A 21269-nucleotide genomic window follows, 5' to 3' on the forward strand; every position below is an offset into this window, starting at 1 on the left:
GTATCTCTCACTATGATATATTCTGTGCCATTTTGTTGTCATTGTATGATCTTTCTTTTTTTTTGTTAATATTTATTTGTTTATTTATTTATTTATGGCTGCTTTTGGAAGCCCCTGTATGATCTTTCTTGAGTAACACAGTAATAACCCATTCATCTGGCTTTTCGAGGGAGTAAGTCTTTCATATAAGTTATTTCCTAGATAATTATTTATTTAAATATCAAGTCTTTAAAAGTTTAACTTTTTTTTTTTTTGATAGATGGCTTGATATAGCATATTTTACACACTCGCTTTCTCAGGGAGGGAATCCTGGGCATACTTTATGCTCTTTGGTGATTTAGAGTCTTTATTACGAGCATGATCTATTGCACTCTTCTTCTGTACTATGGAGGTTTCTTTGGGGCTAGTGGGACTATGTAGGACTTAATGAAGGGTCCTGGCTTGCTGTATTGTTTGAATTCTTATTTCTACTTTTTGTAATACTCCTTCTTGCTCCCTACAATCGTCCCTCAAGGTCCTTCCTTCGTTTTCTCTTGCTTTATCCTGTTTTACTTTATCCTGGGAGCCTGTACCTCCTACCTCCTCATTCCTGCATTTTGCAGTTTCTAATCTGCTTCTAGTTAAATAACCAGATAAATAGAATTGGCTCAAATAAGACTAAATATGCTGAGTTAGGGCCTGAGAGTCTGGCTAAATTAAGAAACTTTAGGGTTTTCCTTTTTGAGGTCAATTTTTAAGAGCTTCAAAATAAAGTATGGCCTACATACAGAAAAATGCATAACATCATTAGTGTACAGCTCAATGAATACTAAATCCTAATGTGATATAATATCACCCAGATCAAGAAATGGGGTGTCATTAGCACTTCAGAAGCTTCCTCTTTTGCCCCCTCCCAAACCCTACCCTCTCCCTTCTACCTGAAGGTAACCACTTGCCTGGCTTCTAACACCATTGATTCGTTTTGCTTGGTTTTGAGTTTTATTATGAATGAAGTAAAAGTATATGTTCTTTTTAAAGAGAGCTTTATTGGGATACAATTTACATACCATATACTTCACACATTTAAAGTGTGTAATTCAGTGGCTTTTAGTATATTCACAGAGTTGTGCCTCCATCATCACAACTTTAGACATTTTTATTATCCCCCAAGAAGCCCCGTATCCATTAGCAGTCATTGTTCATTGCCCCCAACCTCCCAGTGCCAGACGTCCATTAATTTACTTCCTGTTTCTGTAGGTTTTCCTATTCTGAACGTTTCATATAAATGGAATCATACAACACATGGCCTTTTGCATTTGGCTTCTTTCACTTAGCATGATGTTTTTCAAGGTTCATCATGTCATACCATGTATCATTCCCCTTTATGGCTGAAAAATATTCCATTTTATGAATATACCATATTTTGTTTATCCATTCATTTGTTGATTGGCATTTGGATTGTCTGCTTTTTGGCTGTTATGAGTAATGCTGCTGTAAACATTCATCTACACATTTTTGTGTGGGAATATGTTTTTATTTCTCTTGGGTGTATACCTAGGAGTAAAATTGCAGGGTCATATGGTGACTCCATGTTTGACTTTTTGAGCAACTGTCCAACAGTTTTCCACAGCGGCTGCACCGTTTTCCTTTTACACCAGCTGCGTGTGAGGGTTCCAGTTTCTCTACATCCTTGTCAGCAGTTGTTATTGTCTGTCTTCTGTTATAGCCATCTTAGTGGGTGTGGAGTGGTATCTCATTGTGGTTTTTATTTGCAGTAAGGAATCTTTTGTGTCTGGTTTCTTTTGTCAAAATTCATTATGAGTAACATCTATTTGGATAAGAGTAATATCTAAAATATTGTAGAAAACTTGGAAAATATGTAAAAGTTGAATGAGGAAAATTGAAAATGTATTTTTTCCTTTTTGTGTATGCTTTAACATAATTGGGATCAAACTGTGTATACAGTTTTGCATTATGTGATTGTCTTTCCATATTGTATTAGTCATTTTTTTTCACAAAAACTCTTTAGATCACTGTATGAAGGTACTGTAAATCTTTTTTTGGATGGTTTCTGGTTGCAGTGAACATATTTTTTACATAAATCTTTCATTTTGACTATATCTTTTGGATATTTAGAAGTGAAATTCCTTGGTCATTGTTTATCTATTTTGAAGGTTCTTAAATCATATTGTTAGTTTATTTTACAGAAGGGTTGTGCCATTAGCAGTGTAAGAATGTCTGTCATACCCCACTGTTGCAAAAAAGAAACCCTTAAGTTGATAAATGGAAAAGAGCATTTTATTGTTTTATTTGCATTTTTTTGTTGATAGTGATGTAGGACAGCTTCATCTGTTCTTTAAAGTGGGAGGATATCTATATGAGAGTAACATTTCGATAATTTAGGGAATTACTCTGTTTTGATTTCACAGATTTCTCTTGTTTGCTCTCTGTGTTTTCACACACACCCTTCCAGTTAGGTTTCACATTCTACAGGCAGATGAACAAGACCTGTACCAACTAACATTGGCCGAGTTTGGGGCAGTGAGACCAGGTCTAGACTGGGAAGGTTCTAAGTTGCACTTTGCTAGGAAAAGCCTGGAGCCCAGGATAAGCTGGAGGCTTGCTAGTTGTCTGCTACCTGATTCTTTTTTTTTTCAATTAAAAAAAATTAATTTTTTTGGGCTGCATTGGGTCTTCGTTGCTGGGCATGGGCTTTCTCTAGTTGCGATGAATGGGGGCTACTCTCTTTGTTGTGGTTTGCAGGCTTCTCATAGTGGTGGCTTCTCTTGTGGAGCACAGGCTCTAGGCGCGCAGGCTTCAGTAGTTGTGGCACGCGGGCTCAGTAGTTGTGGCTTGCAGGCTCTAGAGTGCAGGCTCAGTAGTTGTGGCACATGGGCTTAGTTGCTCTGTGGCATGTGGGATTTTCTTAGGCCAGGACTCAAACCCATGTCCCCTGTGTTGATAGGCGGATTCCTAACCACTGTGACACTGGGGAAGTCCCTGCTACCTGATTCTTGTGGTGAGGGTTGAAAGAACTGGTGGAGGCCAGGACCGGTCTGGAGACTACACCTGTGTTCAGTTTACTAGTCCGCTTGGCTTAACTATCGGACATGCACAGTGCTGGGTATGGAGAAGAGTGAGGCCCATGAGCAGGCCCATGACTTGAATGCTTCTTTAAACAGTTAAAATTTATTTGGAGTGCTCTGGGTTTATGGCAATATGAATGCATAATTTATAGAGAAACTTGCTGTATCTCTATCTGCTTATGAATAACATCTCTTGATTACTACTAATTGATGCTTTAGTTATCAAAATGCAATAACAGAATATTGATTCAAAGCAAGATTATTTCCAGAATACTTTGAATCCCTTTATAAAATTGTCTATTTGGTCAAAAACATTTTAGATCTGTTTATCATCAAATTCCAATATATTCAAAATCAAGAGGATGTATACTTTGCCAGTGAACGTAAACACACTGATTATGGAAGAAGTAAATGCACGTTTGGCCTTGGAGTAGTTCAAGGCTTCATGCCTACCCCACTCCTTGTCTTTCCCACCCTATTTCACCTCTGATGACGTGTAGGTCCCTTTACTTCCACCCCAAAGAGGAGAGACACTCAGCCAAGAACATCATTGGCCCCTGTGCTGGTGAGCAGAGCCATGTGCTGAGTGCATAAGCCAAGCCCACGTTCCCCCTCTTCCCTCCACTTGATCAAGAAGCTGATGCTGCTATTCTTTTTTTCTCTTACTAGGGTTAAGCTTTCACCTCCCACCCGGCAAGCCAAGGAGGCCTTTTAAAAAGGCCCCTAATGGGTGGCTATAGGCATAAATTCTTCTTTTCTTTCTCTTTCCCTAATTTTTCTTTGACGCTGGCTGCTTTTTCCCCCAGTTGGTAAGATCCAAAGATTGATTTGGGCTTTGGGTTTAGGATTAATATAGGCAGAAAACTTTGATTTAAGGCTCCCTACGTCTGTCTAGCAGAGAAAAAAATTCTTAGCATAGTGCATCCTGACTCTCAGGGATTTGGGGCCAAAACTTCAGCTAGAAATAAGGTCTGTTTTTATTTGTTTTTTTTGTCAGCCCTGTTTTCTTTGCATAAGATTTGGGTTCCTTGGTCAGAAATACTAGGGTATGCTATCATAAGATCGCCCTTACGTACCACTTGGTTATCATTATCAACAAATTCATTTTAGAAAATGTGGAAAATACTGAAATGTGTAAAGAAGGAAAAGAAAACTCACCCAAAATATGCCACTTAAAGATAATGACTGTTAATATTTTGGTGTATATTTACAAGGATAAAAAACAAAAAGGTCTTTTAAAATGTTTTTTAAAAGTTTGAAATCAAGTTCATATGTAGTTTTGTTATCTTCTTTCCACTTAATTTTATTACGTATTTATTTCTTTGAATTTTCTAAAACTCTCAAACGTTTGTAATGTCCCATGGTAGGAACATATAGTAATTTCTGAGCTATTTAGATGTGGCTTCTCCAGTCTTTCTGTTTTGAGTTTTAACTGCTGAAGGTTATTACGCTTCCTGTATGATGACCTTTTAGTCACATCAGGGCTGGGTGTTTGCTTTTTTGATTGTGTTGGTAGTTAGCCAAAATTCCCCGTTTTTTTTAAAATAAAGCTTTTAAAAAGCATTATTTTACTATAGTTGGGAAGAATCTTAGATTGTGTAGGAAAATGTCAAGGAGACTAAAAAGAAGACACTCTTGAGTTACTTGATTGTATACATAAACACATTTTGGTGACCCAAGCTGACTTTGGAGCTTGGCCTGTTAGAGTGCTCTGGGAGGGACAGACGGCATCAGAATCATCTCCACCAGCAGGACAGCTTGACCATTGTAAGGTGAATACTCCCCTTTACATTTGTTGGTGAGAGACAGATGCAGCTCTCCGAGGGAGGGTGGTCGACTCTCTGGTTTCCTTTCTCTAGCATCCTGGGACACTCAGGCAGGTTATAGTTCTTCACATGCTGCACCTTGATTTTCTGACATAGTCTGAATTCCTCCTTATTTCTCGAATAATAACATTTCAATTAGATAAACTGCATTTTTCTTTCTGGGCCATGTTTCAGTCATAGGAAAAAATGCAAATTATAACAAAACTGATTAACAAGAATTTATTTAAAAGCAAATAAACTCCCAGAAGCCTCAGGCTTGGTGCAGCTGTAGTTCAGTCTCCAACACGTTTTGTGTCTGCATTGAGAATGGCGTTCAGAATGAAGAACCTCAAGCCCTACATGATCCTGAGTTCTCGAAGGGAAAAGTCATTTATTGAACAAAATGATTATGGGCAAAAATATTTTAAGGCCGTTTTAATCAGGTGAGGTTGAAGAATAGAGGTAACTATGGACAAGTTACTTCACTTTACTGAGCCCAAGGTTTTTTATCTGTAAATAGTGATGTTAATACTTAACAGCCTAGGGAATTTCTGGGGATTCATTTTATAGGAAATAACACCTATAAACAATTAGTATAAAGCCTGATACATTACAGGCACTCAAATATTAACTTATTGTTATCCTTTGTGTCAAGTATTTTATTCACTAAGCTTGGGAGAAATGATATGGAGTAAGACATTCCTGATCACTGTCTAGTGGTGGAGACAGATATGAGATTATATATTCTGGTGATTTGAATGAACTGTAATAACTGATATAATACAGTTACGACAAAAGAAGCTCCCATAAGTTTTAATGCTTTTGGAGCTGAAACTTCAGAGTTTTTCCGGTGTAGCATGCCCTTTCTCAGTCGCAGCTTCACATTAGAAATAGAATTGTGAAAAAAGAAAATCACATTTGACAAAAAACTAGTGATGATCAGGTCCCACCATAGACCTAATTAAATCAGCATCTCTGGGCTGCTGCCCTGCATGGTTTTTATTTAAAAAAAAAAATTTTTTTTCCCCAGGTGATTCTGATGTACAGCCAAGGGTCAAGAGCCAATGCTTTGGATACTTTCTGCTCTTTTTCTTTGGTGTTTTCCAGGATTATACTATACAATAGGGTAATTCCTTGCTTTTTACTTGACTTTTGAAACTTACATCATGGCAGGTGTTTAGAGTTTAAAATGCTTTTATGATCTCTTTAAAGCCTCACTGATAAATTTAGAGAAGTATTATCAATCCCATTTTGCAGAAAAGATAGCAGAAGCTCAGAAAGACTACACCTTAAGTAAAGGGTAGACTTAAACCAAGGTATTCAGAATCCAGTCTTTCTGTTTCGGTTGCATTTCTAGCAGAAACTTCCAACCACTGTTTAAATACTTAAAGGTCTTCTCTTGCTGCTATATTTTCTGCCGATACAGCTTTATGATCTGTTGAGAAATCTTTGCTCATTGTTCATCTGGCTGAACCACTTGTATATTTCTTTTTATATTTCTTCCTTTTATTCTGGCTCTAATGATCTTGACCATACTTCCACCCTCAGCTATAATTTCTTGAAATGCAGTAGCCATTTTTCAATCCTTTTTTTTTTTTTACAGTTTTTTCTTTTATAAAAGAATATACCCTTTCCTATATTTTATTTCAGTGGTGAGTCCCTGCCACCAAGTCTTTGTGGTATATATGAGTTTGTTTAATACTGAAAACTAATCTTATAACTGCAAATATCCGTTGTTGTCCAAATCTGTTTTAGTTCCCGAGTTTGGATCTTGAGAACTTGGATATAAGGGACACCTGTACTTGAGGTAACCTTTGTTCAGTTCTCTGTCTGGAAGGATCAAGGAGCTCTGTATCAGAATAACTTACTTTTCCCTGTGGCCAGACATGAACACATGAACAGGTTGTGTGTGGTGTTCTCTACTATTTTTCCCGAGTTGTCTTTCCATCCTGGAAGGAAACTCCTTTCCCATTGCTTCCTTCCTTTTCTTTCTCCTCTCCCACCAGGGTCCCAGCTCCATCTTGCTGAGGAAGGAGGAGGGGGCAGTGCATTTGGGAGATGGGAGTGGAGGGCATTCCAGGCATAGGGAAAGTGTGTGAAAGTCTGGAAGCCTTACGGTCTCTTTCAAGGGCCCATAGTTGCCACAGCTGGCTAGTACTGAGGGCGTCTCTGCCTCATATGTACTATTATGTGAACAGACCTCCCCACCAGAGGTGACAATAAAAGGAGGAAAGGCTGAATGAAGGTCACAGAGAGCCCCGTTGAGTGTGGCTGTGTTCTGTACCCTGGCATGGAATTCTGTTGTATGGACACTTTATCACTGTGTTTTATGGGTCATATCTGGTTTTACAGTGTTCATCCATTTGTACCAATTTTATCCACGATGTTTTTAGTTAATTATTCTTCATCAGCTTAGGTGTCCAGAAAGTCAAATACAAGAGATGAAGCTTTTCTCAAGACAAGTGCTTATCATTCTGTTCTTTCCAGCACAGTCCAGAAACCAAGTTTCACTTTTAGATACCATCTATGAACCCAGCTGTTTTTTTTTTTTTTTTACACTTCATCTTTCTCTTAAGATGTAAATACATTGTCCTCCCAAGTTCTTCTGTTCTTTCCCAGAATCACTGAAAATAAATTCTACGTTCCTTCTGGCATAGAATCAAGGAAAGTGAGTGATGATTTGGTTTGATGAGTTTTGGCAAGCCACCTTTTCCCCAAAAGAGTAAGCCAACTCCTGATCAGTCATGTCCGACCGATACTGCCATGTCCATTCCCCATGGGAGGCAATCACCAATAGCCATTACTTTGTCATCTTCTTGGAGTCAGGTAAAGGATGTCTTGAACCAATTACTGTCTTTTTGCTGGAGCCCAGGATTCTGCTGCTTCTGTACTAGGGCTCTGTGGAAAGAACGAACCTCATGTCTAGTTTTATAGCTCCAGTTGGATAGACTTCATTCTTTTCCTTTTCTGGACCATGCTTCCAACTCATTTTTTTTCCCCTTTAAGGGAAAAAAAAAGTTCTCTGTAGTTCTAGTCCTTAAGGTTTTATTTGAAGGGTAAAAAGAAATTTTATGAGGCTTGAAGGCCCTACAAATGTGTTTGACTTTTACTTTTTAGTAACTAGATGTTAGGGATCATCCTGAATGGAAAATTAGAATGACGGTTACATTTATTTGTAATAGGATGTAAAGAATTTAAAGCAACAGATTCAGTTGAATGTTTTTACAAACCAGAATCATACCCAAATTCTATAAAATAGACACAGATGTGTAAGGTTAATTTTAAGAAGGTTCTTCTCTATTTTTCATAGAAGTGTCAAATTTAATTTTAAATGGTTTCTCAGATTGTAGCAGTGCTTATATTTACAGATGACATATTCTGGTGATAATCAACTTTTAAAAAAACTGCAAAAATACGGAAGTATTAATTTTAGGACATTAAATAAACCAAGATTTATTAGGAAGAAAAAGTCATAAAAGACAAACCAAAGCAGTGTCAGATGTGGCCCAAAAGAAAAACCAAATCACTTGCTGGGACTCCAGGGGCAGAGCTTGGGTGAAGATATGGGATGCCAGGGTCTCTGTGGTGGTCCAGCTCAACTGCTTCATTGTATGACCAGGAATCAGGTTTGGTGAGTTACCTAAGATAACCATCCGTGTGTGGCAGAGCCATGCTTGAGCCCAGGTTTCTTTTTTTTCTTCGTTACGCGGGCCTCTCACTGTTGTGGCCTCTCCCGTTGTGGAGCACAGTCTCCGGACGCGCAGGCCCAGCGGCCATGGCTCACGGGCCCAGCCGCTCCGCGGCATGTGGGATCTTCCCGGACCGGGGCACGAACCTGCGTCCCCTGCATCGGCAGGCAGACTCCCAACCACTGCGCCACCAGGGAAGACCGAGGCCAGGTTTCTTGACTCCTACTATGTTTCTTCCTTCTGTAACACACGCTAAAGGATGGTTACTAGGTTATTCTGTGTTATGGTTTCTCTGAGGAAGAAGTAAAATAAATAGTCCCTTGGGTCTCTGCAGTGGGAAGAAGTCACCATTGTGAAGGGAAAAAGGAACCTTTGTGTTGTGTATGTTCAGTGAGGTTTCCTTTAAAATTTCATTTAGTTTGAGATATAGTGATTTAGGGCGGGGTTGACCCAGAGCAGTTTTGGCCGTAGTTACAGAGGATTGTGGAAGTCCTGTTGCTTGTTTAGTCGTGCCCAACAAAAATCTTGTTGAGCAGCTTCAGCACAGCACCTTTTACAGAGTGACTGGAGGATAAATGCTGGATGAGTTGAAGTGATAGTGGCAGGAAGCATGAATCAGATTTAATGCAATCCTGATAAAGAACTGAATGTTGTCTCCACCCTGAATTTGGTGGCCACCGTGCATAAAATATCTGCTTTGACACAAAAAGAAGCATTTGATTTCAGCTAATTTGTTTCTTAGGATACATATACTGAGAACTGCCTCTCCCTCCCTGTTGGGAGTAAATAAGGGAGAGGGTCCTGAACAGAAGCTTGTTATGCTTCTAGCATTTTGTGCGCCCCAACTATATGCCATGAGATTTGTCTTTGCCCTTGCTGTACCTAAAACTTCCTCTTGGCAATTGGCCTCTGCTTCTTCCACAAAACAAACAAAGGTTCCCTGCCTTCCTGGGTATAACTTCTCTGAATCCCTAACTATCCTTACCTCCTTCTCTTCTCTCTTACCTCCTGTTTAAGATAGTTCCTCTACCTCTTTTCTGAATCCTTCCTTCTCCCCTTACTGAAGAATCCTCTTTCTTCGAGTATCTCCTTTCTGTTAGCTTCTTCCCTCAGCACTAAGTCCCTCTGTCCTGTAGGTGCCCCCTCCAGAGGGTTACGGCATCTTTCTTCCTGCCTTTTATAACCAAGCTTCTTGTATATGAAGAGTGATCTTCTTGTAACCATTCAGTGTCAGTACCTTTTCTTCTCCTTTAGCCTCTCTGATCAGTGTCACTGAAATTGCACAGGCAATCAATCTCTTAATTTGCAATTCCAAAGGACCCATCTCTGTGCTTGTCTTACTTGACTTTTCTGTGGTGGTTTACGTCGTTTCCATCTCCTTGGAGGTTTCTTCTCCGTCAGCTTGTGTGATGCCACTCTCTTCTGGCTGCTACCTCTTATCTTCTTCTTGGGCTTCTTTTCTGTGACTTGTCCCTTCTGTAAGATTCTGCCCCAGCTGCCTCCTTTTCTCATTAAATGTTCCCTATTTCCTCTATGCTCATGTGATAGGTGTATGTGCTCTGATTTAACTTTCCAGCTCAGATCTCTTTCCTGAGCACCAGACCTAACCTCACTTGAGATCCTGTAGGTACCTCAAACTCAACATGTTCAAAGCTCTGCAGTCCCCAGTCTCTTCCTCAATTCCCGATATCGTTATGCACCGAAGTCCGAAACTAAAAACCTTGGTGTCATCCCCGATTTCTTCTTTATATCACTCAATATAGTGTCATCAGTCATCTCTTTCTCTTCCATCCTGAATCAGCCACAAGTTTACCTGCTAGTGCTGATGATGTTTTTTTTTACTGATTCATTTTTCTTTGCTAGGAGGTCTCTGTCTTCTGTAGCTCACTCTCTTCTGCTCTTCATGCCAGTGGCTTTAGTTTTGGTTTTCCTAAATGAGAACATAATCATGGCACAAGCCAAACCTTTTCAAGATGGAGTAAGATGTCAAGTATATAAAATGCTACAGGGAGAATGAAAAAGGTGAAGACTGAGAAAGAAGAAATTAGATTTGGTGATGTGGGTGGCGTCTGACCTCTGGGGTAAGTTTTGTAGTGTAGTGAAGACTTTTCCCCACACTCACTCCGCCTTTTGTGTACCTGTTTCTGAGGTGGCACCCAAGTGGTATCCTTCAGGTCACTTGAAATCTTGTTTGTTACCAGGGTCCTTTCTCTCCCTTGTTCACTTCGTTCAGTTAGTGAGTTTTGCCAGTGACACTCGTATATCTCATTTGTGTCGCTTTGATTTTTTCCTCCTTAACTTCGAATTCCGTAGACCATCTCTTTGTTACTCGCATCTGGTTGATCATCATGTTGTGATGGTTCTTCTTCCTCATTAAAAATGTACCCCTTCTTTTCATCTCTGTTATCATTCATTGGAAAATACAATGGACAGTTATTAGTTCTTTGGCTTACTTTGTCATTCTTCAACTTTGATACAATTGATCACTCTCTCCTTCGTATCTCTCTTCTCTTGACTCTTGGGACTCCATTCTCTTGATTTTCTTGCCACATCTCTGACGGCCTGTTCTTAGTCTTCTTTTAGGGCCCCCTAAGTATAGAAGTCCTCTGGATTCTGTCCTCTGGCTTGATCCCTCATGATCTTGTCTGGGCAGTCTTAGCCATACTCGTGATTTCAAGTGCCACCCATCTGTTGACCCCCAGACCTTTGTCCTGAGCACAGACTCTTCTACTGAGTGCCAGATCTGTTTTTTTTTTAGTTGTTTGCCAGGTACTTCCGTTTGGAGGTTCCACAGAACTTCAGATATAGTGGATTCTGATGGGAGCTCATCATCCTCTTTTCCAGACTTCTTCCTTTTTTATTTTGTCTTGATGAAGGGAACCACCAGTGGCCCATCATCCAGATAAGACACCTGAATGACATTAATGCCTCCATCCTCACTTTCCACATTCATTAGGTCACAAATCCTATTGATTCTACTGCCCCAGTTTTGAAATCTCTCTCAAATTTGCCCTCACGGACTTAGTTTAGACCCTTATTGTTTCTTGCCTGATTGTTTCATTTGTCTAACTGCTCTCTCTTTGTGCAGTTGTCTCCCCTCCTTTCTCCCTACTTCCAAATCCAATATTCATAGCTAAAATTTGAGTGCTTATTATATATCATTTACATGTGAAATGTTTTATATGCATTCTCACTTGACCATCACACTAAACCATTATTATCCTTTTTACTTTGGAGCAGAGTAGGCCAGGCCTCACAAATGGTGGTAGGACAGAGAGATTTGAATTCAGGCTATATGCTCCAGAGCCCATAATCTTAATTTTAATTAACCAGTTCACCTACAGCCATTCATGGCCACCCCTCTTTGCATACTGTAGTTTGGAAGCAAGTCACTGTCACAGTCTATATTCAAGGTTGTGGGGCGGGGTTGGGGGGTAAAGATCCAACTCCTGGAGGGGGGATTATTGGCATAAATTATTCAGAATTCTTCTTTAAGGAAGATTTATCTCTTCCCACTTATTTATTCACTCCGTCATTTACCTTACGTAGACTTGGTTATTTTATACTTTGGTTTATAATCGAATACTGTGATACTTATTTAACCAATTCTCATTTTTTTCTTTTACTTTTTAAAAAATTGAGGTATAATTGACATATAACATTAGTTTCAGGTTAACAACATAATGATTTGATATTTATAACAATTCTCATTTTTAAGATGTTCAAGTTATTACCAGTTTTTTGCTATTAGTGAATGAATATCTTAGAAGTCTTGGCATGCTGTGTTGATGGTTTCCTTTACATATATTCCTAAAAGTAGGATTGTTGGGTAGGTGCATTTAAAAGTTTTTGGTACATGGGTGAGGTTTTTACATTGAGCATCTGTTTTCATATTTGCTGTCTTTCCAGGAAGTACTCTCTAACACCCTTGAGATCTTGCGTTCCTCTTTGGGATTATGAATAGTTTATGTTTAAAGCCAGGAACTCACAACTATTCATGCTGATTTATTTACCTGTGTAGAGTATTGTGTCAAAGAATGCACTGCAATATCGGGGAAATTCCCAGCATGACGCCCAGGAGTTTCTGCTGTGGCTTTTGGACCGAGTTCATGAAGACCTCAATCATGTGAAGCAGAGTGGCCAGGCTCCTCTGAAGGTAAGGGCGCGCCCTCAGGGCAGTCAGGGAGCAGTGAGTGGCTGCAGCACAGGCCACCGGTGAACCGGTGAACCTAGTGAGGAGTGAGCATAGATTCTTCTTCCAAACCTCCTCTGAGGAGTTGTTGCAGTTTGCAGTTAGTTAATATAGTCAAATTGACTAAGCTCTGGGTGAGTATAAAATTCATGGATACTTAGAGACTGTTTCCTCCGTTTACCACTGTGCTGGCAGTGTCGGATAGGAGCTTACACTCTCATGAGAGGGGACACATTTGCATGTATGACTACCTTTAGACTGACATTAAGGGGTTCCATCTCGCTAAACTGTTTTTAAAGCAGAAATTTGCTTTCTATTCCAATGAGACATAGTCTGTAGATCATTGGAATGTGAATACACAATCAAAAAGGAAATGTATTGATGTCTCTGCTGTTAGGATTCGATTTGAGTGTAGGAACTGAACCCTTAGAATATACTTCCTGAGAAACAGTGATTCATTCTCAATTTTTATTTATGTAATCTTAGTATGATGGGTAAAATGATTTATATAATGCAAATAAAATGTTCTCTCACAGCTTTAAAAATTTTTGATAATTCTTTTCTGTACCTCAAATTTTATTTTATTTTATTATTTTTTTATATCTTTATTGGAGTATAATTGCTTTACGGTGTTGTGTTAGTTTCTGCTGTACAACAAAGTGAATCAGCCATACGTATACACATATCCCCATCTCCCCTCCTTCTTGAGCCTCCCTCCCACCCTCCCCATCCCACCTCTCTAGGTCATCACAAAGCACTGAGCTGATCTCCCTGTGCTATGCAGCAGCTTCCCACTAGCTATCTATTTTACATTTGGTAGTGTATATATGTCAGTGCTACTCTCTCACTTCGTCCCAGCTTCCCCTTCCCCCCCGTGTCCTCAAATCCGTTCTCTATGTCTGCATCTTTATTCCTGCCCTGCCACTAGGTTCATCAGTACCACTTTTTTAGATTCCATATATATGCGTTAGCATACGGTATTTGTTTTTCTCTTTCTGACTTACTTCACTCTGTAAGACAGACTCTAGGTCCATCCACCTCACTACAAATAACTCAGTCTTGTTCCTTTTTATGGCTGAGTAATATTCCATTGTGTATATGTGCCACATCTTCTGTATCCATTCATCTGTCGATGGACATTTAGGTTGCTTCCATGTCCTGGCGATTGTAAATAGTGCTGCAATGAACATTGTATATACCTCAAGTTTTAAATTTCTAGTTTTGGTAAGTTGTTGAAGTATTCTGATTCAAGGTCCTTTGTGCCTGAACATTCTGTACTCTCATATGACTACATGCTTGCGGCTGACTTTCCCACCAGATTGAGACGTACTCAAGGTCAGGCACTGTGTCTAATTATCTTTGTATCTTAATGCCCTTTGCATTGCTCTCTGCACGTGGTAGCTGATGCTCAGTAACTGTAAGGGGGAGGGACATGAAAAGGTTAAGTAAAATGTGAAGTAGAATGATTAGGCCCAAATAAGCAGCAGAGGTAATAGGTGCCAGACAAAAAATTTCGCTTTAGGCAGGGGAGGAATTGGTACTTCTGAATAGTTGGGGTTATTTCCTGGAAGAGGTTGGAGGGGGCCCTTTGAGGGTTGGAGGGGGATTGGAGCGCTCTGGGGAAGGACTGCCCGACTGCCTGGATGGGGTGGAGAGACGGATAAGCACTGTGTCTGGGAGAGCCTGTGAGGCGATGAGTCCATGTGACCCACACCCTGGCATCTGTGTTCTGGTCCCTTTAGCAGATGTCTTTCCCTGAAACATCTGGATCTGATGCAGATCTTGTAAAGGAGGTCAAGGACATCTGTGACATTTTTAGGCTCATCTTTAATCAAGAGCTGGCACTTTTAGTCTGTGAAATTGTACTTTACTTTTTTTAGCCACCATCAGAGACTGATATGATGCCCGAGGGACCATCTTTTCCTGTCTGTAGCACTTTCGTACAAGAACTTTTTCAAGCCCAGTACAGGTACGAGCAAATTAAAATTTCCCTTATGTTGTGTGCTTATGTAGTTCTAGGTGATCTTAATGTGAGTGTCTTACATTTTTATTTTTGCAGATCTTCTTTGACATGTCCTCATTGCCAGAAGCAGAGCAACACTTTTGATCCTTTCCTCTGCATTTCTTTGCCAATTCCACTACCCCACACAAGGTAAGAACAGAGTTAATAAAATTAAGACTATATTCCTATATGTTCCTTTTCCTCTGTAGGTTCCTGTTGGGGCTTCTTGCATATTTAAACAAGTAATAGGCTCAGTGATAAATTGAATACAGGCATTGTTAAGGCCTTATAGAAATTTATAAATGCCTGTCTGAGTTTGCAGGGTGAGCAGGTGCATGGGGCAAGCGAGTCTTTTTGGTTGGTCTGGTTGTAGTCTGTTCCGCCTATAGGTCATCCACCTATAGTATTGGGGCCGGAGAAGGTTGTTGAATGCCTTCTAGAGCCTCTAGAGACCTTACGTGCCACTTTTAATTAGCTGCTTTATTTGAACTGTTCCTTGAAATTTCTAGGAGTTACGCTGTTATAAAGAAAATACAAAGCACAGAACCAAGTATTGATATGCTGTATTTTTGTTGTGTTGCCTTTATTATTATGCTGTATTGTCTTTTCCAAAGAGTTCTTGATTGTTGTTTGATAGTTCTACTTAGGTCCAATTAAAGGTGTGGGTTAGCTTTAGTTTTGTTGATTCCAGATCAGGGTTGTCCTGCTTCTATATTTTAGTTGAAGTAAGTGACTAATAAGAATATCTGACTTTGATCTGTACAGGCCTCTGTATGTCACTGTAGTGTATCAAGGGAAATGTTCTCACTGCATGCGGATTGGTGTGGCCGTGCCTCTGTCTGGGACTGTCGCCAGACTTCGGGAAGCAGTGTCTATGGAAACAAAGATCCCCACTGATCAGGTAATAAGCTTGCTAAGACCGATTACACACGAGCCACAAAAGTGTTGCTTTCTTTTCTTCTGGAATTTTTTAACAGTTCTCAGCCAAACATGGTTGGAGAGAAATTTAAAACCAGTTGTTTCTAGTGTTGAGGGAAAAATAAAAAATCAGGATCCAAAGGAGAAAAATATACACAAAAACTTCTCATGCTTCATTTAATTGTATATATATATTTAAAAGGAAAAGCTATGACTTTACACCAAGACCTTCTTTCAGCTTCGTTTATAAAGTATAATTAGTTAACCCCTCTTAAATCATTCTGTGGGTGCTCATGTGGGCAATAGGAAGAGCATCCTGTGGTATTTGAAGGTCAGAGAGGCTTAGAAAACTCAACCAGTGGCTCTTGAAAATCCCTTCCCATTATGGTGATAAGAATGGGCCTATTTCTAGTACAGTACATACAGGTGCTCAGTTTGGTTTATTTTCTGATTAAAGCTAGGCTAGAGTCTCTTACCTTGTTTAGAGAAGAGAAAGGAAAGTTGTATCTCCTCCCTTTCTTTTTTGGGTAAATTTTTGATAAGTAGTTATATTGACCGAAAATAATTTTGGCCTGTTTGTGACTTGACATACTTTTGCATACTCTTTTACTCAATTCACTGTTGGGGTTTTATTTGGAAAAAAATTCCCTATTTAAAATTTACCAAGGAAAGATGATCCAGTGGCTGAATAGCTTTCCCTAGATAACTTCTGGAAGCTGCTGTGTAATCATGTGACAAATAAAGGTGTTTTGTACTTTGGCCTCCTGTGACCTCATTTGAGAAGTTACCACAGTAAAACAAAAACAACCAACAGTGTTGCCCTGATATAGCAAATATCTCATATTTTCATAGGCCAAGTACTGGCAGATTGATAAAATGTTCACATTTTTCCTTACTTTGAGGTGCTCATTGATTTATTTGCTTATTTATTTATTTTAAATTCAAGGTGAGGGAAAAGACAGAAAGAGGGAGGCTTAGGTGTGTGTCCGAGGCAGATCTGTCTGTATCTTTAAATCTTCCAGTGCTGTCTGGCTCTTTTTGCATTGTTTAAATGAGTGATGTAATTACAAGTTTGTTTTTGACCTCAGCTTGCTGGAGAAAGTGAATTATACTTGCATGTTCACCTTCGGGAAAACAATACGGTCATTAAAATCATTAGAAGAAAAAAGGGCCAGAAATATTTTTCTTGGACTGTTTGTGGAATATGCCACCAAGCTCCTTTCACCTCATCAACTCATAGTATGTTTGTGATAGTAGAGGGGACCTTAGGGGTCCAGTCCAACCCTCTCATTTGAAGGAGGCCCAGAGAAACCATGTGACTTGTTCAAGATCACAGGGCTGGTTGGCGGTGGCAGGCCAGAATTGGAACTTCTTCAAGCTCAGTCCAGTGCTTTTTCACTAGAGGGTGCTGCTGAGCACGTAATGAGGTCTCTAAATGTCTCCATTGTCTTTTTCCCCATCTTTTGTTTTTCTTTCATTACAAAATACTTAACCATTTCAGAAACTTAACTTAGAAGTGAAAGTATCTTGTACTAAGTATCTTAAGAACTAAGGGTTACTAACTTTAATACTGTGTTGTATATTCATTCATATTTTTTCCTGTGCATGTACTATATTAATATTTTATGAAAATGGAACTGTGTAGTCACACTTTTCTTTCCCTACTTTTAATATTTACTTAGGAGATCTTTCCACGTTAGTGCAGATATATGCAGCTCATTCTTTGGAAGCGCTTTATAATTCCAGTAGAACTATAGTATAGTTAACTAGTTCCTTTTGTTGGACATTTGAATTGATTTCATTTTTTTTCCAACACAAATGTCCATGATTATTTGACATTTTTTAATCTGAAAAGAAGAAAATTTAATGGTAGGAGAAAGTCTCGGAGTCAGATGTGGACTCTATCCTCGCTACGAGGCTGAGTAGTTGTATAACCTTAGGCAAGTCACTCCATCTCTCTTTAGTTTCTTCCCCCTGTGAAAGAAGGGCCTTAGACTTTGTATCTGCTGAGTCTCTTCACCAAAACTTAGAGGAAACTCTGGATTTAGTGCCACAGCACTCTGAAATCAGAGTATGTTGTTATACAGTCATAGAAGATACTGTGCTTCCAAGACTCTCTTATTAAAGGCAAATCACATCGGCTTGATGAGGTGTTTCCAAGCCCTCAGATCACTGCAGTCCTGCTGGTCTGGAGACGTTCACAGCTGGATTGGGAGATCAATTCATATTGACTTTCCAGTTATCCAACTATTTACATTTTTCCCATTTTTAGATTGTGTTAACAGAAATGTACTATGATGGGTTCCATCGTTCCTTTTGTGACACAGACGACCTGGAAACAGTCCATGAAAGCGACTGCATTTTTGCCTTTGAGACTCCAGAAATATTTAGGCCTGAAGGAATTCTCAGTCAAAGAGGTAAATGAGTATCTGTTTCCATAATACCACCTGGGTTTGCAGGTCTAACAAATGTCTACCCTCTTAGATTATATGATGGTATAATTTTTTTAAATTGTGGTAGAATACACATAACACATCTTTTTATGATGGTATAAATTTTAGGTAACATATTTCCCTGGCAGAAGGCAATTCTTGGGAAAAACTTTGTTCTTGGCCTTAGTGTTCTTCAAGATCCTAGGGCTTCTATTCTGTTTGCTGTACTCCAGTGCTTGTCAAAACATCAGTGTCTCCTGGGAACCGATTAGAAATGCAAATTCTTAGGTGCCACTCGAGACCTGCTGAACAGAAACGCTGGGGGCAGAGACCAGCAATCTGTTTTTAACAGGTGATTCTGATGCACGTGAAAGTTTGAGAACCGCTGCTCTACCCAGTCTTGCCAGTATTTTCTACTGGTGATTTTTAGAGCGAAACTCTCCACTAGCCCCCACTTTTCTTCTGGTTCCATTCCCTGACTTCCAGCTGTCCACTGGAAACTCTATTTGTAGTCCTACAGGTATCTTACACTGAGCATTTCTTTCTTAGCTCCTCTTGCGTTTCTTCTGTGAAATGCGGCACCACCATCCTTCTCTTCACCCAAGCTGGACCCAAACACTTCTCCCTCAGATTTTGACTTAAATTCACAACTGAAGTTTTCCTCTGTATTCTACTGCGACTGACACAGTGCAGACCAGTCTCAACTGGGCTTTTCTAGTAACTTCTTTACCCCTGGCTTTCTCCCGTTCAGTTATTTCTTCACAGCGCCACCAGACTTATTCTGACGTACAGTTCTGACCACGTTACGTGCTTATTGATTTACCAGTGCTTCCCTTTTGTCTGCGATTAAATCTGAATACCTGGGAAGAATGCATGGCCCCTCATGATTTGGTCCTTGCCTTTTTTCCAGCCTCTACTATATTCCATTTTCTTTCCCATATACCCTATCCAAGTTACTCTTTATTTCTGGAACATGCCACATGCTTTTATACTTTCCCTACTGTTCGCTTTGCTAAAAATTCATTTCTCCAGCTCCCGTCTCATTAGCTCCTACTTTGTCTCCCCTAAGGACACCTCCCAATCTCCCCATCCCACCCAGTTCTAAGCAGTCGTTATTCTACTTTCTGCCTCTATAGATTTCCCTAGTCTAGACTTCGATATGAATGGAATCGTATAAGTGGCCTTTTGTGACTTGTTTCTTTGACTTAGCATAGTGTCTCAAGGTTCATCCACATTGTAGCATATATCAGTCCTTCATTCCTTTTTATGGCTGAGTATTATTCCATTATATGTATATACCACATTTTGTTTATCCATTCATCTGTTGATGGACATTTGAGTTGTTTCCACCTTTTGGCTATTATGAAATACTGCTGCTATGACCATTCACGTACAAGTATTTGTTTGAATACCTATTTTCAGTTCCTTTGTAGGTATGTACCTAGGAGTGGAAGTGCTGGGTCGTATGGTAATTCTATGTTTAACTTTCTGAGGAGTTGCCAGACTGTTTTCCATAGCAACTGCATCATTTTTCATTCCCGCCAACAATATATGAGGGTTATAATTTCTCCACATTCTTGCCAATGTTTGTTATTTTCTGTCTTTTTGATTATAGCCATCCTAGTGGGTGCGAAGTGGTATGTCATTGTGATTTTTATTTGCATTTTCCTAATGACAGATCATGTTGATCATCTTTTCATGTGGTTTTTGGCCATTTGTGTATCTTCTTTAGAGAAATGTCTATACAAGTCCTTTACCTACTTCAAAATTGTGTTGCTTGTCTTTCTGTTTTTGAGTTGTAAGAGTTCTTTATATCTGCTGGATACTAGACCTGTATCAGATATATGACTTGCAAATATTTTCTCTCATTCTGTGGGCTATCTTTTTACTTCCTTGGTAGTGTTTTTTGATGCACAGAAGTTCTTAATTTTATGAATTCATATCCAAGAATCCACCACCAATCCAAGGCCATGAGGTTTACCTGTGTTTTCTTCTAAGAGTTTTATAGTTTTAGCTCTCACGTTTGGGTCTTTGATTCATTTTGAGTTAATCTTAGTGTGTGGTGTGAAGTAGGAGTTCAGCTCCATTCTTTTGCATGTGAATATCCAGTAGTCCCAGCGCCATTGTTGAAGAGATTATTCTTTCCTCATTGAATGGCCTTGGCACCCCTGTTGAAAGTTCTTATTTTAGTTCCTCTTTTCCTTCACCTCTACTTCTAGAGGTCTCTGGTGCCTCTAGTCTCTGAACCTTTGGTAATTCTGTATTTTGGGTTGGTCGGCTTTCTGCACTGCCAGCTTAGGATTCAGTTTTCTCTGGTCTACTCATATTTACATTATTATTTTTTTGTCTTATTTCAGTTGTCATTCTTTGACTTGGGAGCTTTTTTGTTTATTTTCTAGTTGTTGTGTTTTCAGGCATGTGCTTTTGTTTGTTTAAATTGTTTTCTAATTTTAGTTGCATTATAGTAAAAAAATAGCCAATCATCACCTTGTCCAGAAAACCTTTCCTCACTTCCCCCACCCCAGACTGGCTGACTGATTTCTGCTCTCCTGTGTTCCAGTGTAGCTTCTGCTAATCTCTGACACTAGCACGTTGTATGGAAATGCTCTGTTCTCTATCCTTCCTACCAAACTGTGAAATTCTCTGCAGTTGGGACTACACTTTACTTTATCTTTCTGTACCTAGCAGTTTAGTGTACTTCGTAATACACAGCAAGAGCCCAGTTAACGTTTGTTTAACTGAAAATTTCCCCCAATCCCCCTTCATACCCCAACTGCTTACGGTTAACACTAAGTTTCTATTTATAAATGAATTTGGTGAGGTCCAAGCTTATATAGTCTAGCCAGAGAGCGCCTTTGTTGGAAGAATATACCGCTAGTGAATATGCATAAGCCTCTGTTCTTTACAAAGGCCTCATCAATATTTTGTTGGTGCATATGAGGCTACTGTCTTCCCCAGTTCACCGGTGAGGGAGCTGAGACTTAGAGAGGTTAGGTCACGGGCCCAGGTCACACAGTTGGTAGTGATGGGCCTGGACTATGAATGCGGAGCTTGATTTCTGAGCAGTTGAGTGGTATCCTCTCATCTCATTGGCAATCCTGATCACTTTTAGCAGAACTGGTCTTCCCAGCCTTACTTCTGCCAAGAACCTGGGAAATGAGCCTGT

The 21269-nt window shown here is 39.6% G+C and overlaps 1 protein-coding gene across 2 annotated transcripts in view; it reads left to right on the top strand.

Moving 5' to 3' along the window:
* The window catches only part of USP31 (ubiquitin specific peptidase 31), a 69126-nt gene that overhangs the window by 21277 nt on the left and 26580 nt on the right, over window positions 1–21269 (top strand). For both annotated transcript variants that reach the window (XM_065891922.1, XM_065891924.1), the window contains exons 2-6: window positions 12581–12715; window positions 14632–14720; window positions 14811–14903; window positions 15519–15654; window positions 17944–18088. In XM_065891922.1, coding sequence (XP_065747994.1) covers window positions 12581–12715; window positions 14632–14720; window positions 14811–14903; window positions 15519–15654; window positions 17944–18088 — 598 coding nt within the window. The remainder of the gene's footprint in view (window positions 1–12580; window positions 12716–14631; window positions 14721–14810; window positions 14904–15518; window positions 15655–17943; window positions 18089–21269) is intronic.

The sequence above is a fragment of the Phocoena phocoena genome, chromosome 15 (genome assembly GCF_963924675.1).
Source record: "Phocoena phocoena chromosome 15, mPhoPho1.1, whole genome shotgun sequence".
Classification (NCBI taxonomy): Eukaryota; Metazoa; Chordata; class Mammalia; order Artiodactyla; family Phocoenidae; genus Phocoena; species Phocoena phocoena.